Genomic DNA, 27,953 nt, shown 5'->3' on the forward strand with positions numbered 1-27,953 from the left:
GCAGGGAGGCTGGAACCCTGCCATGGGGGCCTGGGTGCCAGGCTAGCAGGTGGGGCTTGAGGCTGAAAGGTGTCTCAGGTTTCTTGAAGCAGGTGTCTCTGCTGTACCCAGGATTTAATGTGTAGAGGCAGCAGAGTGACAGTACAGAGAGGCTAATGCTACTGTAATATTTGTATTATTTAGGGTTCCCAAGAGAAGGAGGCATAGCGCCCCGCCCAGGGCCACGTGGGGAGGCGCCAGCTTTGAACAGGAGGCAAGAGTGGAAGGAAAGTGTGGCCACAGCTTTTCTGTGGAGAAACAGGGCAGGGAAGGGGCTTGGCACCGGCTGGCTTCCGTTACGTTGGCAGCCCTGGGCTAGAAGGGTGGTCTCAGTCACCTGGTCCCTGGTCCTGGGTGATGTGGGGCAGAGGAGATGCTGGCCTGGGGAGTGAGCGTCGGGTGGGGCAGAGGAGATGCTGGCCTGGGGAGTGAGCGTCGGGTGGGGCAGAGGAGATGCTGGCCTGGGGCGTGAGCGTCGGGTGGGGCAGAGGAGATGCTGGCCTGGGGAGTGAGCGTCGGGTGGGGCAGAGGAGATGCTGGCCTGGGGCGTGAGCGTCGGGTGGGGCAGAGGAGATGCTGGCCTGGGGAGTGAGCGTCGGGTGGGGCAGAGGAGATGCTGGCCTGGGGAGTGAGCATCGGGTGGGGCAGAGGAGATGCTGGCCTGGGGAGTGAGCGTCGGGTGGGGCAGAGGAGATGCTGGCCTGGGGCGTGAGCGTCGGGTGGAGAAGGTAGGTGGGGACGTGGGCTCTGGATCAGTGGGTGTGTGTACAAAAGCTGTGCTCACAGGGCGTCACTGACAGTCTTAGGCGTTAGCAAGCCCTGCGCGGGAGCAGTTTCTCACCCAGCTACCCGCCTCTCCTGCCACAAGATGTCAAAACATCATGAAATATGGAAAATGTAAAGAGCATGATTAACACACAGCGGAGTGTCGTGCTTAGTGCTGCTTGTGAGAAAGGCCTGAGTGTGAGAGAAACCCTCTGTGTCCCTATCTCCTGCAGAAAGCCAACAAAGGCCAGAGCCGGGCCATCGAGCGTCTGAAGAAGAAGATGTTTGAGAATGAGTTCCTGCTGCTGCTCAACTCCCCCACAATCCCGTTCAGGATCCACAATCGGAACGGAAAGGTCAGGAAGGGTGGGGGTGGGACCAAGACAGCCCCTTCCTTAGTCAGAGGGCCCTCCTGGCCCTGACCTGTAGGAACCAGAAACTCAGGCCCCCTCTTCCTAAGGAGGCTGCCGTGGCTCCAGCTGTTGACTCGCTCTCCCTACTCCTGTGGAATAAGTGCCCTCTGCTGGCCGTCCCTGGCACAGCTGCTCCTGTCACCTTGGCTTCCCAGGAAGGAGCTCCCCCTTCACCCACCCACCCCCAGCTGCCTACTCCTGCAAGGTCAGCCGTGCCTGGATAAGGAGGAGCTTTGGGCCGGGCGAGGTGGCTCACACCTGTAATCCCAGCGCTTTGGGAGCCTGAGGCAGGCGAATCACCTGAGGTCAGGAGTTCAAGACCAGCCTGGCCAACATGGCAAAACCCCGTCTCTACTAAAAGTACAAAAATTAGCCGGGCGTGGTGGCGGGCGCCTGTAATCCCAGCTACTTGGGAGGCCGAGGCAGGAGAATCACTTGAGCCCGGGAAGCCGGAGGTTGCAGTGAGCCGAGATCGCACCATTGCACTCCAGCCTGGGCAACAAGAGCAAGACTCCGTCTCAAAAAAAAAAAGAAAAAGATAAAAAGAAGGAGCTTTGTTGGGGTCCCCAGTACCTGGGAATACGCTTGGCCTGACTGGTCACCCACTTTATTCTTGTCTCCTCTCTTCAGAGTTACCTGTTCCTACTGTCCTCAGACTACGAGAGGTCAGAGTGGAGAGAAGCAATTCAGAAACTACAGAAGAAGGGTAAATTCCTGCCCCTTCCACACTCCCCGATGATGTCCGTGGCAATGATGGGCCTTTTGTATTTCTAAGCGTTTCATGCAGTGGGCTTTCTCTTTCTCTCTGCCCCTCTCTCTCTGTCTCTCTGTCACATACACACACACACGTACACACACACCCCCCTCTCTCTGACACACACACACACACACACACACACACACACACACACACACACACTCAGGCTGGGTGCGGTGGCTCATGCCTGTAATCCCAGTCAGGAGTTTGAGATCAGCCTGGGCAACGTGGTGAAACTCTGTCTCTACTAAAAACACAAAAATTAGCCAGGCGTAGTGGCAGGCACCTGTAATCCCAGCTACGCAGGAGGCTGAAGCAGGAGAATCCCTTGAACCCGGGAGGCGGAGGTTGCAGTGAGCTGAGATCACAGCACTGCACTCCAGCCTGGGCGACAGAGCGAGACTCCTTCTCAAAAGAACAAAAACAAAACGCATACACCACACACACACGCAAACCTCTTCAGTTAGATTCTCCTACTCTGACCCCTCTCACGGCATCTACACCAGTCCCCCTGTGTCCACAAATCCCGCCCCCTCCCTCGAAAGGACCAACTCTGCCCCAGGGATTAAGCCGTCTTCCTGCAGCAGCCCCCAGGGAAGAGCAGCCGGTCCTGGTGGACCGGTGCCCACGCTCCCTTCTCTCTCGGCTCTCCCTCCAGATCTCCAGGCCTTTGTCCTGAGCTCAGTGGAGCTCCAGGTGCTCACAGGATCCTGTTTCAAGCTTAGGACTGTGCACAACATTCCTGTCACCAGCAATAAAGACGGTAAGCTCGGAAGCCTGAGGTTGCCCAACCAGCAGGTCCCAGCCCCCAGAGCGTGGCTGGCTTCCTGTAAGGACCGAGACAGACACGTGGCTGTAAATGGCTGATCCCTGCTCAGCTGTGCTGAGACTGTTCAGTGGCCAGGGACACAGAGAGCTTGGGTAGGGGCGACTGTCTACTGAGTTCCCAGATGACCCCAGCTTTTCCTCGGGCCCCTCTGTCTGGCGTGGGAGAACTGGTACCCTGGTGCACTGAGATCGTGCTGTTAATATATTCATGAGAGAGCGCAGCCGGTAGATAAAACGGTGTATGGTAAATGAGGCTGGAAGTTTCCAGGGACCAGCTCTTGAAAGGCCTGAAATCCCAAGCAAGGGAGTTTGGAATTCATGCTGTAGGCCCAGGAGTCCGTGGGGGTTTGAGCAGTGGGGAGCTGCGATCAGGGCTGGGAACTGACCGGAGCGGGTGGCTTCTAGCTGCCTGTGTGCTGGGAAAGGGTCCACTTTGTGAACGGTGTCCTGAAGGCAAGCTTTCCTCGACGTAGGAGGGGCCTGGGCCTTCTCTCTTCCGTTAGCAGAATGATTTATCATATTGGTCTGTTTTCACTGCCAGGATAGGCAGGATTCGGAGGGAGGGACAGTACCCATGGGGAGTGGTACTAAGTCCCCTGGGCCAGGATGGTGGGTGTGCTGGACCCCCCCAGGCTGAGTGGAGGAGAGAAGGACCCCCCAGCCCTACCCCGGGCAGCTCACATCCGAGGCGGCCGTGGCCTTCGGAAACTTTTTCATCTGGCCACCAGGTGGTGATGTTGGACCAAGACTCAGCTGAGTCTCATACCCCGTCTGCCTCCCGCTGGCCTGGGGTGGAGACCGAGGGCAGCCGCTGACCACCCTCTGCCCTGGGGGCTTTTCTCTCTTGCAGACGACGAGTCTCCAGGACTCTATGGCTTCCTTCATGTCATCGTCCACTCTGCCAAGGGATTTAAACAATCAGCCAGTAAGTGCCCTGGCCAGGATGAGGTTGGGTGGGCCGTTGTGGAATCTGCACTGCTCTGCTCTGCCCAGGATGGGGCCCTGCCAGCACGCCTTTAGACATGGGGCATTCCCCTGAAGGCCAGAAACCAGCTCCTCTTGGCAGGGAGGTCACCCCTGGCCTTTGTCTCCAAAGTCTTCTTTCTCAAGCCCTCCCTGAAGCTGTCTGAAACCTAGGGGTTGGGTGCAGTGGCTCACGCCTGTAATCCCAGCACTTTGGGAGGCTCAGGAGGGCAGATCACCTGAGGTCAGGAGTTCGAGACCATCTGGGCCAACATGGTGAAACCCCGTCTCTACTAAAAATACTACAATTAGCTGGGCATGGTGGCAGGCGCCTGTAGTCCCAGCTACTTGGGAGGCTGAGGCCGGAGAATCCCTTGAACCCGGAAGGCGGAGGTTGCTGTGAGCTGAGATCATGGCACTGCACTCCAGCCTGGGCGACAGAGCGAGAATCCGTCTCAAAAAAAGAAACCGAGGGTGACAAACATGTGGACTCCAACTTCATATCTGCCCATGACAAGCTGTGTGACCTTGGGCAAGTTTCTTAACCTCTCTGGGCCTCCACTAAAAGGCAATCACGCTTGTGAATTTTGACCCAAGAGCCGGCTTGGATATGGTCGTGTGTGTGCAACGCTGGTGTGCTGCTACGTTCATCCCTTTTTCTCCCCTTCCGCCTCGTGGGTTCGTCTTACTAAATCTATTTTTTGGCGTTTCACAAAGTAGGATTGCACTTTTTAATTTTAAAAAAAAAAATTTTGTAGAGACAGGTTCTCACCACATTGTCCAGGCTGGTCTTGAACTCCTGGATTCAAGCCATCCTCACATCTCGGCCTCCCAAAGTGCTGAGATTACAGGCGTGAGCTGCTGCACCCGGCCTGGTTGTGCTTTTTATCTACTTGTTATCCACACGGGAATTCATGAGTCACTTAGACACATAATAGTTTCTACCCATTTGCCAGAGGAGGTAACCGAGTCACAGAGAGGAGAAAAGACTTAACATCACAGAGGATCAGAAACCCCGGGCTCCTGACGCCTTGTCTCCACCTGCCCCTTCCGCTCCCTGCTCTTCACTGGTAGGCGGGGTCTGCCCTCGCCCCTCCCTGCAGCGCCCCACACAGAGGTGACACCCTGGGCCGTTAGAGCAGCCTTTCCCAGGAAGCCTCCCTGAGTTCCTGGGGCGAACTGGCCTCCCTTCTTTGTGCCCCCATCCCCCTCAGGTTCCTTGTGCCCCCATCCCCCTCAGGTTCCTTGTGCCCCCATCCCCCTCAGGTTCCTTGTGCCCCCATCCCCCTCAGGTTCCTGTGCCCTCATCCTCTGAGGTTCTTTGCGCCCCCATCCCCCTCAGGTTCCTTGTGCCCCCAACCCTTGAGGTTCTTTGTGTCCTTGTCCCGCTCAGGTTCCTTGTGCCCCCATCCCTCTCAGGTTCCTTGTGCCCCCATCCCCCTCAGGTTCCTTGTGCCCCCATCCCGCTCAGGTTCCTTGTGCCCCCATCCCCCTCAGGTTCCTTGTGCCCCCATCCCGCTCAGGTTCCTTGTGCCCCCATCCCCCTCAGGTTCCTTGTGCCCCCATCCTGCTCAGGTTCCTTGTGCCCCCATCCCCCTCAGGTTCCTTGTGCCCCCATCCCCCTCAGGTTCCTTGTGCCCCCATCCTGCTCAGGTTCCTTGTGCCCCCATCCCCCTCAGGTTCCTTGTGCCCCCATCCCGCTCGGGTTCCTTGTGCCCCCATCCCCCTCAGGTTCCTTGTGCCCCCATCCCCCTCAGGTTCCTTGTGCCCCCATCCCCCTCAGGTTCCTTGTGCCCCCATCCCCCTCAGGTTCCTTGTGCCCCCATCCCCCTCAGGTTCCTTGTGCCCCCATCCCACTCAGGTTCCTTGTGCCCCATCCCCCTCAGGTTCCTTGTGCCCCCATCCCCCTCAGGTTCCTTGTGCCCCCATCCCACTCAGGTTCCTTGTGCCCCCATCCCACTCAGGTTCCTTGTGCCCCATCCCCCTCAGGTTCCTTGTGCCCCCATCCCACTCAGGTTCCTTGTGCCCCCATCCCACTCAGGTTCCGTGTGCCCCCATCCCACTCAGGTTCCTTGTGCCCCCATCCCACTCAGGGCAAGCTGGTTATGGCACCTGTCGTGCTGTTTTGTCACTTAACAATTTGTGTCTCCCACTGTGAGTTCTCTGAGGGCGGGAACCAGGTCTCCTTTACGCTGGGATGAACGGGAGCTCAGAAATGCGGAATGAAGTCGTTAATTTACACAGCACCTACCGTGCACCTGGAGAAGATGAGAACACGGCTGGCGTGTGGATGTACTCACATGTTCAAAGCCTGTGGCGTGTTCAGAGCCTCTCAGTCTCATGGCCCGCTCTGAGCCTCCAGCGTCCCGCCGAGGTCACGGAAACCATCCCTGTTTTACACACGAGGACGCTGAGGCTCGGAGGGGCTCAAGGTTCCTTCCTGGGGTCACACAGTAGCAGGTGGTGCAGCAGAATCCACGTCTTCCGGCACCAGAGCCCGAGCTCTTCCCTTTAGGGCACTTCTCGATGTCTGGCCAGGAACACCACACAGTCACTCAGGCTGCTTGTTAACGTGGAAGCTTCCTGAACCCTCTCCAAACCCACAGACCTCCCTTCTTGGGGGTTGCTGCTCAGGAGCTTCTGGTAGTGAGCTCCGTAGCACTGTCCCACCCGTGTCTGGACCAGGCGCCTCCACTCCGTGCCCTCAGATGCCACCCCTCCTCCCTCTCCTGCTTCCCGTTGGCCGGGAGGTCATCGCTTCAGGGAGCCGGCCCATGGCGTGGAGCAGGCGTTTTGCCTCCCAGCCTGGGCAGGTGTCAGAGCCGGGCTGAGCTGCTTCAAAATCTCTCTTTACCCCCAGATTATCCTCACTCCCTTCGCCACCTCCACCCCGACCCACTCACATGTCTGTTCTCACTCAGAGGTGAGGCCCTGTGTCTTCAGCCGTCATAAACTCAGGACCTCTGGACAGGCAGGCCCAGGGTGTAGGCACCATGACTGTTTCTGCTGTGCAGACAGGGAACTCGGGGAGAGAAGTGAGGTGATTTGTGCAGAGCCGGGGTGTGGACCCAGAAGGTCTGACCCTGGAACCCTCGCTCTGACCCTGTGAGCCGTCCCCAGCCCCTTCTCGAACCCTCGCTCTGACCCTGTGAGCCGTCCCCAGCCCCTTCCGGAACCCTCGCTCTGACCCTGTGAGCCGTCCCCAGCCCCTTCTCGAACCCTCGCTCTGACCCTGTGAGCCGTCCCCAGCCCCTTCTCGAACCCTCGCTCTGACCCTGTGAGCCGTCCCCAGCCCCTTCTCGAACCCTCGCTCTGACCCTGTGAGCCGTCCCCAGCCCCTTCTCGAACCCTCGCTCTGACCCTGTGAGCCGTCCCCAGCCCCTTCCGGAACCCTCGCTCTGACCCTGTGAGCCGTCCCCAGCCCCTTCTCGAACCCTCGCTCTGACCCTGTGAGCCGTCCCCAGCCCCTCAAGGAGGGTTCGCTCACACTGAGATCAATCCATGATGACAGCACTTCACGGCCTGTCTCAGACACACAGGCCCACTCCCTGATCTGGCCCAGGCCGGGGTGCCCAGGGCCCGTGTGTTGTTCACCTGCGAATCCTCAGCCCCGTTCCGTGTGTTCTGATGCCCACCTGGGTGTCCTTTCTGTTGCTGCAGCTGGAGGCTTCTTGGGGCAGCTGCACTGTCCTTTCTGCAGGAAAGCTGTTTTTTTGTTTTCAGTTTTTTGTTGCTTTTTTTTGAGAAAGAGCCACTCTGTCGCCCAGGCTGGAGTGCAGTGGTACCATCTCAGCTCACTGCAACCTCCACCTCCCAGGTTCAGGTGATTTTCCTGCCTCAGCCTCCCAAGTAGCTGGGACTACAGGCGTGTGCCAACACACCCGGCTCACTTTTGTATTTTTATTGGAGATGGGGTTTCACCATGTTGGCCAGGCTGGACTCGAACTCCTGACCTCAGGTGATCTGCCCACCTTGGCCTCCCAAAGTGCTGGGATTTACAGGCGTGAGCCACCGCGCCTGGCCAGGAAAGCTGTTCTGATGGAGAATGGCCCCAGCTGGGCAGCTGCAGGGGCCAAGTGGAGTAAGCCACCTGCACTGTATGCCCGCACTGTGACCTCTGACCTTGGTTCACGCTGCAGAGGGTTGGCCGTAGTGTGTCAAAGGCACCCCCCGCACTGCCTCTGGTACCCTGGGAACAACCTCGGCATCTCCCTGGAGGTGGGAGGACTGTCGGGGTCCGAGCCCAGGGCGGGTGTGGGTTTGCAGAGGGCCTGGGGTCCGTGCCGGTGCCGTGGCCTCAGCAGTTGGGTCCCAAGATAGATTTTCAGCCTGAAGGCCAGAGTTGAAGATAGAAATGCTGGGAAAGCTCGCGGCCCTGCCCTCCCGCCCCAGCCCTCCACCGCCTTGTCACCTGGAGCACTTGGTGGTGGTGGGAGCCTCGTTCACCATGTGCCAGCTGGGTTCCCAGCCCTGTTCTTGGTACTGCGGGTACACAGGCTGGCAAGAAAACCCAGGCTTCTCTCCACGTGGTGTTTACGTTGTGGCGGGAGAGAGACTAGGGACGCACAGGTAGAGAAGATCCCTTTGGTTTATGTTAAGTGCAGTGGAGGAAACCACAGCACCCCGGGCTTGGGGATGTGGGCGTTGCATTCAGGACCCAGAGGCAGGGCTGCTAAACGCCTCCGGCGCCTCCCACCCCAAATGCCGCTGTTGAGCCCTGGGCACCCGTGTTATGGGGAGAGGTGGCTCCAGGGCGGTCAGTGAAGAGTTTGTAGTGTCGTCTCCATGATGAGGAAGATGCGGAGACGCAACAGTCGAGGGCCCTTTAGAGGGAGGAGGAGGCCAGAGTGTGGGGAGGGCCGAGGTAGGAAGGGCAGAGTGTGGGGTGGGCCGAGGTAGGGAGGGCTGAGCCCCTAAGAAGGGGGCGGGGGAGGAGCCAGATGGTCCCGGGCTTCAGGGAGGGGAGAGCCAAGATGCCATCCCCAGGGACGTTGGAAAGGACAGATGCGATGTCCCCCTCCGTCCTGAGCGCTGCCCCACCGGCCCCAGCTGCCCCCCACTGGCCCCACTCACCCAGTATCTCCATCTGTCCTTCCCCCACAGACCTGTACTGTACCCTGGAGGTGGATTCCTTCGGCTATTTTGTCAGCAAAGCCAAAACCAGGGTGTTCCGGGACACAGCGGAGCCCAAGTGGGATGAGGTGAGTGGCAGGGGCTGGTGTCTCTGTGGGGACCCCACCGCCCCGTGCTTGTGGCCTGTCTGCTGGGGACGGCCAGCCCGTTGGTTGGACCAGCTCTGTCTGTGCCCCCCTTTCTGCTCCCTGCTCCTCTGGCTTCTGATCACAGTGTGTGTCTGGGTGTCAGACCCTGCGGTGTCAGCTCAGGCCCCCAGACTCCATGGGTGATGGGAGGCCTCTGGGAGCTCCAGAAAATCTGACGTGTTCTTCGTGGGCCGTGCTTACTCCCTCCTTCTTGCTAAGCTGAGGCGCGCACCTGCCGGAAAGCCAGGCCTCCCAGCTTCGGAGGTTCAGGGCCCTTTGTCCCATCTTTCCCCAGGAGTTTGAGATCGAGCTGGAGGGCTCCCAGTCCCTGAGGATCCTGTGCTACGAGAAGTGCTATGACAAGACCAAGGTCAACAAGGACAACAACGAGATCGTGGACAAGATCATGGGCAAAGGGCAGATCCAGGTGAGGCCAGGGCGCCAGGGCAAGGCTGGGGGAGCCTCCAGGAGGTGGTTCCCGTTGAAAAGGAATCCTGGTCAAGGAGTGTGCCCTTTGGTGATTTTGGTTCCGAGCTGGTTGGAGGAAAGTCCCCCAGGAGGTGGTTCTCCCCTCCCTGCTGGAGGTGGCTGCTTGTTGTGGCCCCGGAAGCCCAGGTATGTGCCTGGCTCCTCAGGTGGGTCATCTACGCTTCTGCAAGATGGAAACAGCCAGCTTAATGTTCACACCACAGCTTTAGTCTATGGGTGGTTGTTTCCCGGAACACCATGTTGAGAAGGATTCCGAGGCTGCGTCGGTGAATGGGAGGGAGGAATGCAGTGTGTGAGGAGCAGTGTCTGCCGTTGACGGGGGACCGGAGTGAGGCACACGGACCGGATGTTTGCTGTTCTGCCCGAAAGACTTAGGGTCCTGCTGCTTGACTCGGGGGGCGGAGGGTCTCTGACTTGTTAGGGTGGCTGGACCTTACTCAGCTGCGCTGGGAGTCCGTGGCTTCGGGTGAGGACTCTGGGTGTTAGTAGAGGCTGCACCTTGGGTTAAGGGTATTTATGCGCCGGGCATGGTGGCTCACGCCTGTAATCCCAGCACCTTGGGAAGCCCAGGCGGGTGGATCACGAGGTCAGGAGTTTGAGACCAGCCTGGCCAACATGGTGAAACCCCATCTCCACTAAAAATACAAAAATTAGCTGGGCGTGGTGGCGGGCACCTGTAATCCTAGCTACTCAGGAGGCTGAGGCAGGAGAATCACTTGAACCCAGGAGGCGGAGGTTGCAGTGAGCTGAGATCGCGCCTGGGTGATGGAGTGAGACCCTGTCTCCAAAAAAAAAAAAAGAGCATTTATGCCTCACTGTGCTTTTGGCTCCCTATAAACATATGTAGGAAAAGGGCCTTTGTGTGTGCAGCTTGTGTCTCTGAAACATTCTGCCAATTTTGAAGATGGCTGCTACTCACCAACCTATTAAGATAAGTAGGCTTGGGAGCGGGAAAAGGCATGACATGGTGGAGCCACTCACACTCCCGTCTGGTACCTCGTGTGGCCTCGTGCTGTGCCACAAGTGGTCTGGTTTGGGGGTAGATTCTGTGACCGTGAAATGAAGGGAGACAGTAACTGACCCGTACTGGGCTGAGCCTCGGGCGTGGGGTGCACTGAGCTTCTTGACGGTGGCCGCAGACGTGATCCAGGTGCAGTTGGGCGCGCTGAGCTTCTTGACAGTGGCTCCAGACGTGATCCAGGTGCAGGCTGCGATGGCTCCGTCTACAACACGGAGCTGAATGATGCTTTTTAGCAGGAAGCGTTTGTTTTCTGATGCATCGTCAAGGCCACTGAGTTTGGTATCTGGCTGTTACCTGCAAGTCCTTGGTAGCATTGCCCCTGGGAGCTATGTGGGTCTCCCACTCCCTGCCCCATCTCAGGCTCCAGTGTTGGAACCAGGGGCCCCACATGGAGGGGCCTGGCCTCTGCCGCATACGCCCCGTGTTCCTTAACACGTCTCTTTCCGATGCTGTGGGGCCTGCACCCTGCTTCACAGTACTCGTCGCTAGGGAGACAGGGCTGCCAGGCGACTGCCAGCCAGTCCTTCGTGATTTAGGAAATGGGCTCTAGAGATTCAGTCCCTGGGACCTGCTCTCTGCGGGGATAAGGGGTGGGAGCCCCATCTCCCTGTCCCTGGGCTGGGCTAGAGGGACAGGCACGGAATCCAGCCCCAGGAGGTGCCCAGGCAAGAGACGAGTGGCCGCCACGCCACACTCCCTGGGCCACTGGTGGCTGTGGAATAGAGGAGTTACAAGGATGTGCCGGGCAGCCAGCCCTGTGGGCACGGTGGGCCCCAGCCCCTCGAGAACTCAGCTCCCAGGGCCCGAGGGCACATTCCCCCACCTGGACTTCAGCCCCATTGCCTCCCTCCTTCTCACTCAGCTGCACAAGCTCCGGGGGAACTACACCATCAGTCACTGCAAGTCTCTTGGAGACAGGAGCAGATGGAGGCGGTGGGGGAGGGAGGAAGCCAGGTTACGTTTGGCAAAGCAGAAGGCAGAGTCTGGTAAGGAAAATGTTTCTGTGTTTAAGCTTCGAGGAATGTTACATGCCTGGGAGTTGATATTAAAAGAAACACAAACCTTCCTGCTGCCAGCTGACCTGGCCTGTGAGCGGACGGTTCAGAGCTAGAGTCCCCTGGAGGCCTTTGAAGTCCCCCAGCAGTCAGCATGCCAAGGCCCGGCCCTGGCCCTCCGCCGCAGAACCATCTCACCAGCCTGCCTTCGGCGGGGGGGGCATCCCCCAGGGGCGGGCCGTGGCTCAGAAAGTCTCGCCCCGTGGCTGCCCTCAGAGCCACCGTGGACGGCCAGGCTGGGTGAAGAGTCCAAACGGAGCTGTTCCCACGAACCCGGGCCCCACGGAGCCACGGAAGGAGCCACGGAACGGTCTGTCCCCACAGCTTGTCCCTGCCTCCACTCCGGCCACACATCTAAGGAAGGGAACTGGCACCGGCCTCTGGAATGCAGTCTTGCTGCCCGCTGGCAGGCGCTGAGGACATAGTCGGAGGTGGCTTTGAGATAGGGCCCAGCCCGTGGGGATGTTCAGGGGGCCTGAAGGAAAGGCAGGAGGAGGAGGGCAGCCTCTGGGGCCCCCACTTCTCTCTAAGCCTCCTCCCAGCAGCCCATCCAGAGAAAGCAAGGGGCCCTACGGCCTAAGCGCTGGCGTTTGCTGCTGTGATGAGGCCCCCACTCTGGGTCGCCTGATGGGGCAGTGGGGCAGGAGGCTGAGCGGTGGGCTGGGGTGGGGGCAGCATTTAGTGACAGATGGCAGCATGCGTCACCAATGTGTGTCCAGCACTTGTGCTCCTGGATGCTGCTTCCCAAATGCCACCTCCTCGTGTGATCCTTGTCGTGATCCTCCAGGGAGAATGACAGTCCCTCCTCCCCATCTTACAGATGAGGACACTGGGGTACTGAGGTTAAGTACCTTGGCCAAGGCATCTCTGCGTACAGTATGTGGGGAAGGCCATGTTCCCTCCTCTGTGCGATGTCCCCACATCTCAGGCCTTTGTCAACAAATCCCCCAGCACGGACAGAGGGCCGTGGCGTGGCTAGTGGCCTGGAGAGGCAGCTGAGGTGCTAATTTATGGCATAAGATGAGCCTCCTTTGTCTTGCGGTCCTCTGGGCAGGGGACACTTGTGCCTGGTGCCCCTGGGAGGAAGGAGAGGAGCACATCAGCAAAGAGCAGGAGGCCGAGGCGGGCAGATCACGAGGTCAGGAGTTCGAGACCAGCCTGGCCAACATGGCGAAACCCCTTTCCTACTAAAAATACAAAAATTAGCCGGGCGTAGTGGTGCGTGCCCATAATTCCAGCACTTTGGGAGGCCGAGGCGGGCGGATTACGAGGTCGGGAGTTAGAGACCCACCTGGCCAACATGGCGAAACCCTGTTTCTACTAAAAATACAAAAAGTAGCTGGGTGGTGGCTCATGCCTGTAATCCCAGCACTTTGGGAGGCCGAGGCAGGCGGATTATGAGGTTGGGAGTTTGAGACCCGCCTGGCCAACATGGAGAAACTCTGTTTCTACTAAAAATACAAAAAGTAGCTGGGTGTGTGGCTCATGCCTGTAATCCCAGCACTTTGGGAGGCCGAGGTGGGCGGATTACGAGGTCGGGAGTTTGAGACTTGCCTGGCCAACATGGCGAAACCCCGTCTCTATTAGAAATACAAAAATTAGCCAGGGGTGGTCGTGCGTGCCTGTAATCCTAGCACTTCAGGAGGCCAGGGCAGGGGGGATCACCTGAGGTCAGGAGTTCGAAACCAGCCTGGTCAACATGGTGAAACCCTGTGTCTACTAAAAATACAAAAATTAGCCAGGTGTGGTGGTGGGCACCTGTAATCCCAGCTACTTGGGAGGCTGAGGCAGGAGAATCACTTGAACCTGGGAGGTGGAGGTTGTAGTGAGCTGAGATTGCTCCATTGCACTCCAGCCTGGACAAGACAGAGTGAGATTCTGTTTGGGAAAAAAAAAGAACAGGAGGGGCACTTAGCGTGCGTCTGTGAGGTCCCCAGCCCAGGACGGTGTCCTGGCCTCCAGGGACCCACTGTCAGATTGGAAAGACAAGTATATTGATCCATGTTCTCCAGTGAGAAGAATGCTAGATGTTAGTCACAATAGCCGTGCACACACGAGCGAGTCCAGGACGAGCCCAGCACGGTGCTAAATGCGTCCATCTGCTGTCTCGGGATCTTCCCAGGACCCTGTGGGAGAGGAATGTCATCACAGCTAGAAAGATGAGGGCTAAGGAGCCCGGCCAAGGCCATGTGCCCAGGAGTGAGCCAGGGCGGGCAGCTGGCTGCAGAGCCCATTTCTAGATGTCCCGCTGCCTCCTGCTGTAAGAAGACGGAAGATTGTCCTGCTGTAAGAAGATGGAAGATTGGCCAGGCGCGGTGGCTCACGCTTGTAATCCCAGCACTTTGGGAGGCCGAGGCGGGTGGATCACGAGGTCAGGAGATCGAGACCACGGTGAAACCCCGTCTCTACTAAAAAATAGAAAAAATTAGCCGGGCGTGGTGGCGGGCGCCTGTAGTCCCAGCTACTCGGAGAAGCTGAGGCAGGAGAATGGCGTGAACCCGGGAGGCGGAGCTTGCAGTGAGCCGAGATTGTGCCACTGCACTCCAGCCTGGGCGACAGAGCGAGACTCCATCTCAAAAAAAAAAAAAAAAAAAGAAGATGGAAGATTGTCCCGCAGGAATTCAAAGGCAGAAAGGTCACCAGGGGCTGGAATTAGGGAGGCTTCAAGGATGAGGTGGAATGAGAGTGATTTGGAAGCCCTGGGTTTTTTAATTCCGAAAGCAATGTTTGTATGAGAAAGAAAATTGCAGTAGAAGCAAAGAGACTTGAAACCTAATCAGAAACCATCCTTACTCTCACTCCTCCAAAGCAGCCGGTTTATTCTGCGCCTTTTCCCTTCTTGAGGTATACACATTTTTATATAGATTTAATCAGGACCTGTTTTGTCTGTTTTTCTGTTTTCATGGATTATTATAAATCTCCTTTTCTCTAGAGCTGTATGGAGTCTTCCTAAGCACTTTTTTGGATACTTTGTTAAAAGTACTTTATATTCTTTATAGAAATCGTGGTATAGAACGGCCAGCGCAACTGCTATGCTAAGGCTCTGTGTTATTCCAGCAAGGTGGGCAGGCTCCACTTCCACAGAAAGGAGTAGGGTGGGCGTTCCGGGGGACGGACCCGCCTGGCAGGGAGGCAGGAATGTGAAGGGAGGGTCCCAGGAAAGTCAGGAGCCTCAGCAGGGGTGGCGGGGAGCTGCGAGCAAGGCCAGTAGAAGGAATGAATAAAAGGAGAGGATTCCTGGGGGTTTGGCCCGAAGAAGTCTTTTTTTTTTTTTTTTTTTTTTTTGAGATGGGGTCACGCTCTGCTGTCCAGGCTGGAGGGCAATGGTGCGACCTCAGCTCACTGCAACCTCCGCCTCCCAGGTTCACGCCATTCTCCTGTCCCAGCCTCCCGAGTAGCTGGGACTACAGGCACCCGCCACCACGCCTGGCTGATTTTTATTATTAGTAGTAGAGACAGGGTTTCACCATGTTGACCAGGCTGGTCTCAAACTCCTGAGCTCAGGTGATCTGCCTGCCTCAGCCTCCCAAAGTGCTGGGATTACAGGCGTGAGCCACGGCGCCCGGCCTGGAATAAATCTTAGAGGGCATTTAATCCAATCCTGTTTTCCGGAGAGAAGGAAATGGACACCAGCAAGGGTGAGAGAGGCAGCCGCAGTCACAGAGCTTGTTAGTGGGTGAACAAGGGCCCCAGACTCAGGGACCCCACCCGGTCCGCTTAGCTGGGAGCCTCCCCCCTCCACCGGCTCTTGCCCCTGCCCCCGGTGTAGTCTGCCCTGGCTCCTGGTCCCAGGGGACTCCACTGTGTTTATCCTACTCTATTTCTAGCCTTGCTGTTCCAACTGCGACCTACCCGCTAGCGGATTAGCATATTCCCAGGGTCCGGCCCTTCTTGGCTGGCTGGGCCTGAGGAGAGCCCTTTCCCTCGGGGCCCACAGCTCGGTTTCTGCCACTGTCCCCAGACTGGAGAAGGGTCTGAGACCAAGGAGCTACTTAAACCCGAGGGGCCCTCTGCACCCGCTGCCCGCCTCCCGGCCCTGCTTCGTCATTCCCCCGCTCACCGCAGGCTGGGGACAGCCCCCACCCCACACTCCACCTCTGCTCCCTGTGCCTGGGGGGCAGCTCGACTTCCCTACGTGCCTGCCAGGGCTGCCCTCCCTGGGCACAGGGAAGACTCTGTGGTGGGAGGGGCAGGTTCCGGGCCAGGAAGGAAGTGGGAGCCACCATGTCCAGCCTTTATCCTTTTTAAAGAAAAAATAGTGGTAGAAGCCAGGCATAGCAGCTCACATGGTGTAGCTGTGGACTACTCGGGAGGCTAAGGAGGCAAGAGTGAGCTAAGGATTGCGCTACTGTACTCCAGCCTGGGTGACAGAGCAAGAGTCTATCTCCACTGAAAAAAAAAAGAAAAAAAAAAGATTGTAGTGCAATATACATGACGTAAAGTTACCATTTTAATAAATTTTAGGGGCTGGGCGCGGTAGCTCACGCCTGTAATCCCAGCACTTTGGGAGGCCGAGGTAGATGGATCACCTGAGGTCAGGAGTTCAAGACCAGCCTGGTCAACATGGTGAGACCCCATCTCTACAAAAATTAAAAAAAATTAGCCGGGTGTGGTGGCGCACGTCTGTAGTCCAAGCTACTCGGGACACTGAGGCTGGAGAATCGCTTGAACCCGGGAGGCAGAGGTTGCAGTGAGTGAAGATCGTGCCATTGCACTCCAGCCTGGGCAACAGAGTGAGACTCCATCTCAAAAAATAATTTTTGGGTGCCCAGCTCTGTGGCCATAGGGGGATTCAGTGCTGTGCAGCCATTGCCAATGTGCATATCCAGAACTTGTTGGCCCTCCCCAGCCGAAACCCCATCCCCATTAAATCATAACTCCCCACTCCTGCACCCTTAGCCTCCAGTAACCACCTGCCTGCTTTCTGTCTGTACGAATTTGTCCACTCTGGGAACCTTACGTAAGTGGAGTCAGACAGCATTTGTCCTCCTTGTGTCCTCGAGCTTCACGCATGTGCTGCTGCGTGTCTGAATTTCCTCCCTTTCTGAGGCTGGATAGAATTTCCCTGGATGTAGATGCCACGTCTGTTTATCTGCCCGTCCGTCCGTGGATGTAGGTGCCACGTCTGTTTATCCATCCATCCGTCTGTGGATGTAGGTGCCACATCTGTTTATCCGTCCGTCTGTCCGTGGATGTAGGTGCCACGTCTCTTCATCCGTCCATCCGTCTGTGGACGTAGGTGCCACGTCTGTTTATCCATCTGTCCATCCGTGGATGTAGGTGCCACATCTGTTTGTCCATCTGTGGATGTAGACGCCACGTCTGTCTATCCATCTGTCCGTGGATGTAGCTGCCACATCTGTTTATCTGTCTGTCCGTGGATGTAGCTGCCACGTCTGTTTATCCGCCCATCCGTGGATGTAGCTGCCACGTCTGTTTATCCGCCCGTCCATCTGTGGATGTAGGTGCGTCTGTTTATCCGCCCATCCGTGGATGTAGGTGCCACGTCTATTTATCTGTCCATCCGTCCGTGGGTGTAGGTGCCACACCTGTTGATCTGTCTGTCTGTGGCCAAGTTTCTTTATTGATTCAATGGGGATAACTATTCCTGCTCCACCTTCAGCACTGGCTTAAGGGATCTCACATACCTGGAAGAGCCAGTCAGTGTTGTGACATGCATGTCCACACTTTCATGAGTTTACTCACTTGTTTCTGTTTATGAAACATCCTCTGAATGGCAGGCCCTGGGCTGTGGGTACAAAGAATGACCAGGACCTCACCATCTAGTAAAGAAAACAAGAGAACTTAGGCCGGGCACAGTGGCTCACGCCTGTAATCCCAGCACTTTAGGAGGCCGAGGCGGGCGGATCATGAGGTCAGGAGTTCGAGACCAGCCTGGCCAACATGGTGAAACGCCGTCTCTACTAAAAATACAAAAATTAGCCGGGCATGTTGGTGTGCTCCTGTAATCCCAGCTACTTGGGAGGCTGAGGCAGGAGAATTGTTTGAACCAGGACCCAGGAGGTGGAGGTTGCGGTGAGCCGAGATTGCGCTATTACACTCCAGCCTGGGCTACAGAGTGAGACTCTGTCTCAGAAAAAGGAAAATAAGAGAACTTGGATCGTTCAGCCAGTGTTGCCGGGGTTTTGAGGCCAGACTGAGTCTAGCTTTCTCCATCGTTAGTTGGGAGAACACAGCGAGTATCTTTGCCTCTCTGAGCCTCAGCTTCCTGACCTGTCAGATGGGCTGTAAGAGGACTGAATGTGAGGGTCCATGAACCCCTTGACCCGGGGCCTGGCATGGAGTCAGTACGCGGTTTGCCCTAAGCTGGCAGGTTCGGGCACCCTGTCCCCCACCTCCCTCCAGTGGTTCTGGGTGTCACTTGTCCAGCAGCCCCCTCCTAAAGGCTGTCACCTGTAAGTGGTCCCCTGGGTCGGGGCCTTTGGCTGGCCGAGGCAGCATTATTTTTTTAAGCTGATAGGGTCAGACTGGCTTTGCTGAACCAACCTCATAGTAGGGGCGGGGAAGTCAAGGCTGGGGCCCTCACCGCCGGCTGGCCCGAGGTTTCACTGCCATGACCCAGTGTGGCAGCTCTGAGCTTGGCCTGGTGTGGTTGGGAACAAGGGGCCTTTGTCAGCGACTGGGGAGCAGCTTCTGGTTTCAATTACTCTGCAGAGCACGAGGAAGCTTACAGAGAACGTGGGGCCGGAGCCCGCCAGGGCAGGAGTCAAGGGCTTCCCTGCCCCACTTCCCTCCCTCTGGCCCCCAAGGGGTCTCTTGTTCCCATTCGACTCTGCCTGAGGGTCCTGAGGGTCCTGTACATCCTGGGGGCCCTGGGATGTTAGCCCAGAGCCCCTTCCAGCACCGGCCCCCTCTCGTTCTTCATGGTGGTACTGGGACCCCTCCCAGGAAGATGATCGATGGCCATTAACGTGGGTCCTCAGTGCTTCCCCGTTCATCCTTCCAGGCCTCATGCGTGGGCATCACTGACCACAGCCGGGCCCCTGGCCCTGAGGGAGGCCTTGGTTCAACTAGGAAGGAACACAGGCCTTTCCCTTTGGTTCCATCTCTCCTGCCCGCAACCCCTGCCCTGGCACGCAAAGTCCCCGTAGCTCCCTGTCCCAGGACACCGGAGTGACCTCTCCCTGGAAGATCAGCCCATGTCGGCGCCCGCCAAGGCCAGGAGTGCATGTCAGGCCCCTCGTCGGCTCCTGGCTCAGGAGTTCCACTTCCCTGCTGCTTGCGGCCCTCACAGCTGGCCCATGTGGGGCTCTTCCCTCTGCCGCCACCCCCACCCCTGTGCCAGTTCCCCAGGCACATGGGGACCGTGGAGTCTGAACCCCCGGCCTGGTTCTACTTCCTGCTCACTCTCCACTTCCTCCCAGGGCCCGTGACTGCAGCCGTTGTCCTGCTGTGGCCCCGCCCGCCCCAGCTGTTTCGGGCACATTTGTTCTCCAGCCCAGACTCCCACCTGCTGTCCCTCTTCAAGGCAGGTCTAGACCCTGGTTCTCCTTGGAGAGTGGGCAGCAGAGCCCGTCCTGGGTGGGGGAAGTCAGGGGCAGGGTCCCTTGAGAGTGCCTGCCGTCAAAAGCTTTTCCAGACGTGGGGCACAAACCTCTCTCGTCAGCCCAGCTCAGCCGCCTCCATTGCCCAGGTGTTCCTGATTTTGGGAGCCTGGACTCTGTCCTGTGGATTCTGGGCAGGAAGCAGATGCAGGCGTGAGTCGGCTCCCCCTGCTCCCCTCCACCCCTGGGAAGTGCCACCTTGGCAGGCAGGCTTGGCGCCCACTCCCCCTGACCCGCCTCCAAGGGGTGGGCACCACGCAGAGAAGCCAGTCCAGACAGGACCTTAGGAGCCGATGCAGTCAGGCCCTGAGAACATCCAGCCTCCGGACAAACCAAAACAAAGGTGTTCTCAGCTCTGGGTGCCGGGCTCCCAGACTCAGAGGCACAGGACTTGGGTTTGATCTTAGCCGGCCAACCTCGGGTGACCCTTTAGAGAGCGTCCTCTCGGGTCCGTGGGCATTCAGCAAACTCGCCGAGGCGAAAGCCGCAGACATAGGTTCCTCCCCGTGAGCCGCTAACCTCCCTGCGGGCGGAGGCTGCTGCTTCCTCCTAGGAATCCAAAGAATCAGCTCCAGGGTTGTCCCTCTTTTCGTGTTTTCCGAAAGCTTCGAGAGAAGGATGCTGCAGAAGGGTTGCCAGAGAATTCCTTGAGTTAGGGCTGAGGCTGCAGATGAATTCTGAGTGGGGGTCACCTTTACGGTGGGCTCTGCTGGACTCCCTCAAGCCTGTGGCCACCGCAGACTCACAGCAGCCCCTGGTGGCCAGCCCTGCCCTTGCCGTGGCCCGGGGGCGTGGACAGTGGTGGTACTGGGTGAGAGTCTAAGCCCCAGTGCAGCCTGCAGCCTTGGGCTGGGGCAGGGAGTGCTGGACACAGCGTGTTCACAGCCTCAGAGGCAAGCGCTGAGCTGCCCTGGCTTCAGGAAAGACCCTAGCATGACGAGATGCAAGATGACCCAGACACGCCCGCCCGACCCACTAGACAGGTGCTGTTCCCTCTCGAGGCTGCCGGAGTGAACCCACAGCCACCGAACAAAAGCCCCGAGTTTCCCAAAGCAGAGAGAGACGCGGAGACACGACAGGAGCTGCAGGTTCAGCGTCTGACCCGGAGGTGTCCTTACAAAGCCCCTAATTTCTCTGACCCCCCCTCATCCCCCACCCCGATGGAGAGGGAGGCCCTCGGGAGAACTGCCTGTATGAGCTGCTGGGGGCCCACCCACAGAACCTAAGGTTTGAGCTGTAGATGCCTGAAAGGAGGGCGGGCGGTGGGGTGTGCCTCAGATTCTGCCTGTGGGGCGTGGGAATTCCGGGGAGGGACGTGAGCCCCAAGGCAGGCGAGGGGTGGTGGAAAAGCAGGTGTGAGCCGGTGGGCCCCACGTCCCCTCTTCAGCCAGGGTGCCTGCTCTCTCTGCTTCTGCTTTTATCCGACGAGGTGAGCAGGGAGACGTCAGCATAATTTCGTTTGGAATAAAAGGCAGGGGTGCATCCTCAGCAGAAAAGCAATCTCACCAGAGACCGTGTGTCTGTTCCGAGCTCCTGATTTGACAGCTGTGGAAACTGAACCCAGAGAGAAAACATGGCCGTTGAGTCCATGGGTCCCTGGCTCCCAGGGCTTGCTTCTGGCCACCGTGAGCTCGGAGCTTGGGCGGAAGGGAGGTGTTCGGGAATCCAGGATGAAGAAAGAGCAGGGAGGCTCGGCGACCCCATCCCACCTTCAGGCCTCAGCCCCTCCTGCCTCAGGCTGCCATGTCTGGCTGTGCTGGGAGACCCGGCCACACCCCCTCCTTCCCGGGAGGAGGAGCAGGCAAGCAGCCCCAGGGGGCTTCCGGCGGTAGGGACAGCATACTGAGGGGCCACGCCCTGCCCACTCTGTCCCTGGGTGAGTTTTGTTCTAGATAAGCAAGATGGTCCCAAAGGCTCAAGTGCATTTTTCACCCTTTTCCGTGACCAAACGTGCTGTGAGAATTGCTAGGGATTGCCAGGGATGGGCTGTCAGGACACTTTCCTGCAGCAGACAAGCTCTTGGGCTGTTTCAGCCTCTCCTCCGCACCTAGAACCACCTAGCACCCTGGTGACACCAGCCTGACGTGGCCAGAGAGAGGCTGGAGGTCAGGCAGAGGGAGGCTGGAGCTGTGTGAGAAGCAGCACGTACTCAGGACTGCCCTGTGGGCTGGCGCAGGCCTTTGGGGAGTTGGGAGGACAGCAGGTTACCGTGGGCAGGCCTAGGTCTGGGCCATGGAGCGACTCGCTTTCGTCCTGACTGCCTTCTTCCTTACACTGTGCCCATCTTCAACCTTGAGCCCACCCTGGACCCCTCTCCCAGCCCCACCTGGATGGATGGGTGGGTGGATGGATGGATGGATGGATGGATGGATGGATGGATGGAAGGGTGGGTGGGTGGGTGGATGGATGGATGGATGGATGGATGGATGGATGGAAGGATGGGTGGGTGGGTGGGTGGAAGGAAGGATGGAAGGAAGGAAGGAAGGAAGGAAGGAAGGAAACAAACATAGGTCCTAGGGTCTGCTCTGCCACTGGCTGCTGGGTGACTCCTGTCCCCAGGCCGAATGCAGGCTCTGAACATTGCAAATACCCAGAGGTATCTGATGGGTGGGGAGAAAAACCTAGAGTGAGTCTCAGTGTCTCATTCCGGGAAGACACTTGGCCTTCCAGTCCGTAGGTTTTGGTTAGGGTCAGTACAGGAAACGGTCAGAACACACAGTAAGAATGCAGTGACCACAGAGTCACCGAGTTAGGGGGACACTCCCATCCCCGCTCCCCCACAGCTGTCCCCGGAACGTGCCATCCTCCCACCCAACTCGCATGCCCTCTGTGTGGGCGCTGGGCACTCCGGGCTCCCATGCACAGCCTGCTTGTCTCTCTGTCAGCCTGGAGCCTGCGCCTGTCTTTGGGCAGGACCCACTGGCAGGCTCTCTGCTGCCCCCAAAGCCTCGGGTCCGCCCTGCTCTCCTCCAGCACCTTGTTGCCCCCCAGCTCTGCTCCTTTGATGCCCACCCGGTGCCATGATCCTCTAGTGCTGAGTGAGGGAGTGTTCTTGGCAGACCTGAGCCACATTCCCCTCGGTGCCCGTCCTCAGCTGGGTGCCAGGCTCCTCTTGGGCTCTGGACTCTCTGGGCGGCCTCTTGGGGCTCTCCCCGCCCCAGCTGGCTCCCGGGCTATCCCCACTGGGGCGCCTGTGGGCTTGGTCTAGCTGGCTGCTCAGAAACCCCCTCTCGTGGAGTCATTTGCGCTAGCGGAGAGGACTAGGAATCGGGGTTTAAGTGTGGGCTGGGGGAGAGGAGCATTGTTCTGGTGGGAAAAAGGAGGTCACTCCAGGAAAGCGGCAGCTGCATTTCTAGGTTCTGAGACAGAACCTTCCTCCTGGTGCTCACAGGCTGGCGGATTTGCCTGGAAGCCGTCCCCACCCCCAGCTGTCACCAAGGCAGCCCCGCTGCAGTCCTTGCCCCTCCCGCCTGCACGGTGCAGGATGTGACCTTTTTTCCTCATTGATGCGGCTGCTGACCACCTTAACCTAATTTTACCTCAGTTGCAGCTGTGCTGGGTGGCATGACCCCCTCCCTAGGTGTAGTGTGGGGTCCCACCCACATCTCCCCAGGGACAGCCTCTCTCATTCCCCTGGCAGAGAGCCTGGGGAGGGGCTGAGGGAGGATGGGATGGTCCACTAGGAATGTTTTTAATTCCAAAGGCAGTGACATCTGTTCATGGGGGCCTTACCACCCAGGCTCTGTTTATCCAGCCAGGGGAGGCTTGTGGGTCATCTGAGGAGGGCTCTGGCAGGTGTGGGGTATGGAAGGGGTGGGGGGGAGCAGGTGTAGGGGATGGAAGGGGTGGGGGGAGCAGGTGTGGGGATGGAAGGGGTGGAGGGAGCAGGTGTGGGGGATGGAAGGGGTGGAGGGAGCAGGTGTGGGGGATGGAAGGGGTGGAGGGAGCAGGTGTGGGGGATGGAAGGGGTGGGGGGAGCAGGTGTAGGGGATGGAAGGGGTGGGGGGGAGCAGGTGTAGGCGATGGAAGGGGTGGGGGGAGCAGGTGTAGGGGATGGAAGGGGTGGGGGGAGCAGGTGTAGGCGATGGAAGGGGTGGGGGGAGCAGGTGTGGGGGATGGAAGGGGTGGGGGGAGCAGGTGTGGGGGATGGAAGGGGTGGGGGGAGCAGGTGTGGGGGATGGAAGGGGTCGGGGAGCAGGTGTGGGGGATGGAAGGGGTCGGGGAGCAGGTGTGGGGGATGGAAGGGGTGGGGGGAGCAGGTGTGGGGGGATGGAAGGGGTGAGGGGAGCAGGTGTAGGGGATGGAAGGGGTTGGGGGGAGCAGGTGTGGGGGATGGAAGGGGTGGGGGGAGCAGGTGTGGGGGATGGAAGGGGTCGGGGAGCAGGTGTGGGGGATGGAAGGGGTTGGGGGGAGCAGGTGTGGGGGATGGAAGGGGTAGGGGGAGCAGGTGTGGGGGGATGGAAGGGGTGGGGGGAGCAGGTGTGGGAGATGGAAGGGGTGGGGGGAGCAGGTGTAGGGGATGGAAGGGGTTGGGGGAGAGGTGTGGGGGATGGAAGGGGTGGGGGAGCAGGTGTGGGGGATGGAAGGGGTGGGGGGAGCAGGTGTGGGGGATGGAAGGGGTGGGGGAGCAGGTGTGGGGGATGGAAGGGGTGGGGGGAGCAGGTGTGGGGGATGGAAGGGGTGGGGGGAGCAGGTATGGGGGATGGAAGGGGTTGGGGGAGAGGTGTGGGGGATGGAAGGGGTGGGGGAGCAGGTGTGGGGGATGGAAGAGGTGGGGGGAGCAGGTATGGGGGATGGAAGGGGTGGGGGGAGCAGGTGTAGGGGATGGAAGGGGTGGGGGGAGCAGGTGTAGGGGATGGAAGGGGTGGGGGGAGCAGGTGTGGGGGATGGAAGGGGTGGGGGAGCAGGTGTGGGGGATAGAAGGGGTGAGGGAGCAGGTGTGGGGGATGGAAGGGGTGGGGGAGCAGGTGTAGGGGATGGAAGGGGTTGGGGGAGCAGGTGTGGGGGATGGAAGGGGTGGGGGAGCAGGTGTGGGGGATAGAAGGGGTGGGAGGAGCAGTTGTAGGGGATGGAAGGGGTGAGGGAGCAGGTGTGGGGGATGGAAGGGGTGAGGGAGGAAGGAGTGTGGCCACTTCCCAGGTAGTTGGGATAGCCTGAGCCGAACCCAGCAGAGATGAGGGGTCCGTGGTGGGCTGCAGGGACTAGAATTCAGATTTCTGCTTTTGCCGGGGACATTTGTCTTGCACGGATATTCTTCCACCCAAGACCATTGACTCCAGGAAGCAATGAGTTGGGCTTGGGGGAGAGAAGGCAAGCCTGCGCTGTCCCCAGAGGAAGCCCCCAGTTCCTAGCGAAGAAGGGAAAGATGAGCGTCTCAGGGGAAGACTCCCAACTCAGCTACCCATCTACGAAGGCACTTAGGTCACCATGGAGACCAGCTGGCCATCGTTCATCCAATCCGAGCTTCCTTTACCCAGACAAGTATTGAGCCTGTGGTTCCTAAGACAGATGAGTGCCAGGTGTTGGGAACAGGATTTACACTGCCCCCTTCTCCCACACACCCGGCAGCAGGGAGGGGCACGCATTCTTGCAGTCTGCAGGGAAGGGGGACCATACAGAGCCAGTGAGGGGCGGATTCCGAAGTTAAGTCACGGCGCCAGGAGCACTGCAGCGTAAACGTGGCGAGCAATTATAATGGCACCTTACCAGCCAGTTACACAACAGCCATTGGACATTTGCTGGAGGGAGGTAGAGTAAAGCTGGGACCCAGCGAGGGCAGATGGCCTTTCCCCACAGCCCCGAGGGCCCCATGCCGACCCCTCTCCTCCAGGAAGCCTTCCAGCTGGAAATTGTGTCTCTCCACTTTCGTGGCATTTTTTCTGTCCTGTTCTGAGGCCGTAATACGGGATTTTGTGCAGGTTTTGTCCATCTGGGCATGGTGCCTAGTAGGTGCACAAGTGACCTGTGCCAAATGCACAAATGCCTGTCTGCTTCCTGTTGATGGACATCTCTGCTTTCTTGGCTGCCCCTTTGTCAAGCACTGGTTTTTGATTCGTCTCTGTGATGCCTTAACCCCCACCCCAGGGTCGGGCACGCAGCCAGGCCCTCAGTCACTGCCTCTAGAGTGACATGAGTGGGGCCAGGTGCAGTGGTTCACGCCTGTAAACCCAGCACTTTGGGAGGCTGAGGTCAGGAGTTTGAGACCAGCCTGGCCAACATGGCGAAACCCCGTCTCTACTAAAAATACAAAAATTAGCCGGGCGTGGTGGCGGGTGCGTGTAGTCCCATCTACCCGAGGGGCTGAGGCAGGAGAATTGCTTGAGCCGGGGAGGTGGAGGCTGCAGTGAGCCAAGATTGCACCACTGCACTCCAGCCTGGGCCACAGAGCAAGACACTGTCTCAAAAAAAAAAAAAAAAAAAAAAAAGAATGACATGAGTGGGACCAAGCAGTGGGGCCTGAGGAGTGAGCAGAGCCTTCCTGGAGGAGATGGTTTTATGGCTGTGTAAAGGGGCTGTCTGGGTCCTCCTGGAGCCCTGGAAGGGGCAGGCGAAGGAGGGGTGGGGAAGGGTGACTCAGGTCTCAGTTAGGGGACACAAGCATGTTCCTACCTCCGTCCGTCTCTCCACCTCCCCCTCAGGAGGTGCTGGCGAGGCTGTTGTGGCTCAGCCCCCACTTAGCAGCTCAGGTATGAGGAGGCTCAGTGTGCACCGTCCAGGGGTGGGTGTGACGTGTGAGCCAGGAAGAAACGGAGCTGGTCTGGCTGCCCCAGCAGGGACAGTGAAGACCCAGGCCCCGTTTTAGCCCAGCAGGCCGCAGGCAGGACGCCCCAGGGCCCCCTCTGCCAGCCAGGCGGAAGACAGTACAGGGCCAGATCCTGCCACACTGGGGCATCACAGTGAGTGACAGGGGTGTGGGCTTTGGAGTTAGCCAGACCTCCGTTTGTGTTCCAGCTTGTCCTGGCCTTGGACACGTAGCTCAGCTTGTCAGAGCCCTTCGTTTCCTCAAAGGTAAAGTGGGGATGCTGGTACTGACTTCATAAAGTTGGGAGGGATGAGTGACTTAATCCATGATGCGTGGTCCCTGCCGACCTTCCACGAAAGGCAGCTCTGACTATATGGCTGTCTCTGCAGGGAAGCCACCTATTTCTCAAAAAACACCAAGGCCTCCGAGGAGAAATCCTGACACCTGCCTGGCCGTTGACGCCGGATGCGGAGGGCTTGTCTCTGGGCCCCAACCCCCCTGCCTTGGGGTCAACCAAGAAATGTCCTGACCCAGCTCTTTTTCCTGAATCCAAAGCATCATCCATACTTGAGTAAGGCACAGTGCTTGTGAGCACCAAGGGCTTTGGGGGGACCTCCCCATCCTCACTTGGCACTGTGTAACCCTGGCCAGAACTGGACCTCCTGACCCCCTGTCCTCACCAATCTAGGACAGGGCAGTAACACCAACATGACAAGAATGTGAGGCTCACATGCAGTTGGGCGTTTGAAAGACCTGGTTTGTGGTTGCCACGGTGCAAATACTGGTTTCCTTTCTGCGCTGTGCCGGGGTCTGCAGAGGTCTGAGGTCCCAGACACCCCTGGGTTTTGCATAGTTAACCATTTGGGATTCAGCCTTTCTCTTTTCTCTGAATACCATACTCGTACTGTTACCTTGAGATGTAATTCGTGTCCTAGTGTGCGGTTAGAAAGTTCACTAAATTGAGGATCAAGAACAAGTTCTTCTCTCTCTCAAGGCGCCCAGCACAGACGCGGGTGGCTGCCCGTGGCGTCCTCGGTGCCCAGCACAGATGCGGGTAGTTGCCCGTGGCGTCCTCGGTGCCCAGCACAGACGCGGGTGGCTGCCCGTGGCGTCCTCGGTGCCCAGCAGTGGGTGGGTTGCCCGTGGCGTCCTCGATGCCCAGCACAGATGCAGGTAGTTGCCCGTGGCGTCCTCTGAGCCCAACACAGACGCAGGTGGCTGCCCGTGGCGTCCTCTGAGCCCAACACAGACACGGGTGGTTGCCCGTGGTGTCCTCGGTGCCCAGCAGCGGGTGGTTGCCCGTGGTGTCCTTGGTGCCCAGCAGTGGGTGGGTTGCCCATGGCATCCTCGGTGCCCAGCACAGACGCGGGTGGTTGCCTGTGGCGTCCTCGGTGCCCAGCATAGACGCGGGTGGGATGCCTGTGGAGTTCTCGGTGCCCAGCATAGACGCGGGTGGGATGCCCGTGGAGTCCTCGGTGCCCAGCAGTGGGTGGGTTGCCTGTGGCATCCTCGGTGCCCAGCACAGACGCGGGTGGGATGCCCGTGGAGTCCTCGGTGCCCAGCACATACGCGGGTGGGTTGCCCGTGGAGTCCTCGGTGCCCAGCACATACGCAGGTGGGTTGCCCGTGGCATCCTTGGTGCCCAGCACATTCGCAGGTGGTTGCCCGTGGTGTCCTCAGTGCCCAGCACAGACGCGGGTGGTTGCCTGTGGTGTCCTCGGTGCCCAGCACAGACGCGGGTGGTTGCCCGTGGCGTCCTCTGAGCCCAGCACGACGCGGGTGGTTGCCCGTGGCGTCCTCTGAGCCCAGCATAGACGCGGGTGGGATGCCCGTGGCGTCCTCTGCCCCTGGCAGCGGAAACCTTTTTTGGTGAGGTGCGAAGGGCCACGGTTCAAAGTGACTCCTCAAGAGGCCTCTCTGTCTGGACATGTGACCCGTGTCGTTTTGGGCTTTCGCTCGTGTCCCTGAGCAGATCAGTGACCTGATTCCCACTGGGATTCCCACACTAGGGGTCTCCTTTATCCTTAAATTTCTCACCTGAGGAGGCTTGTGCGT

The 27,953-nt window shown here is 58.7% G+C and overlaps 1 protein-coding gene across 7 annotated transcripts in view; it reads left to right on the top strand.

The window, feature by feature from the left end:
* The window catches only part of ABR (ABR activator of RhoGEF and GTPase), a 223,552-nt gene that overhangs the window by 166,697 nt on the left and 28,902 nt on the right, over positions 1 to 27,953 (top strand). For 6 of the 7 annotated variants that reach the window (XM_055256611.2, XM_063629641.1, XM_055256615.2 and 3 more), the window contains 6 exons: positions 1,038 to 1,160; positions 1,848 to 1,923; positions 2,633 to 2,737; positions 3,653 to 3,727; positions 8,869 to 8,966; positions 9,322 to 9,453. In XM_055256611.2, coding sequence (XP_055112586.1) covers positions 1,038 to 1,160; positions 1,848 to 1,923; positions 2,633 to 2,737; positions 3,653 to 3,727; positions 8,869 to 8,966; positions 9,322 to 9,453 — 609 coding nt within the window. Of the gene's footprint in view, positions 1 to 1,037; positions 1,161 to 1,847; positions 1,924 to 2,632; positions 2,738 to 3,652; positions 3,728 to 8,868; positions 8,967 to 9,321; positions 9,454 to 11,398; positions 11,663 to 27,953 lie in introns of those variants that run through there. The other variant, XM_063629639.1, reaches the window with a different exon arrangement.

Source organism: Symphalangus syndactylus, chromosome 20 (assembly GCF_028878055.3).
Source record: "Symphalangus syndactylus isolate Jambi chromosome 20, NHGRI_mSymSyn1-v2.1_pri, whole genome shotgun sequence".
Classification (NCBI taxonomy): domain Eukaryota; kingdom Metazoa; phylum Chordata; class Mammalia; order Primates; family Hylobatidae; genus Symphalangus; species Symphalangus syndactylus.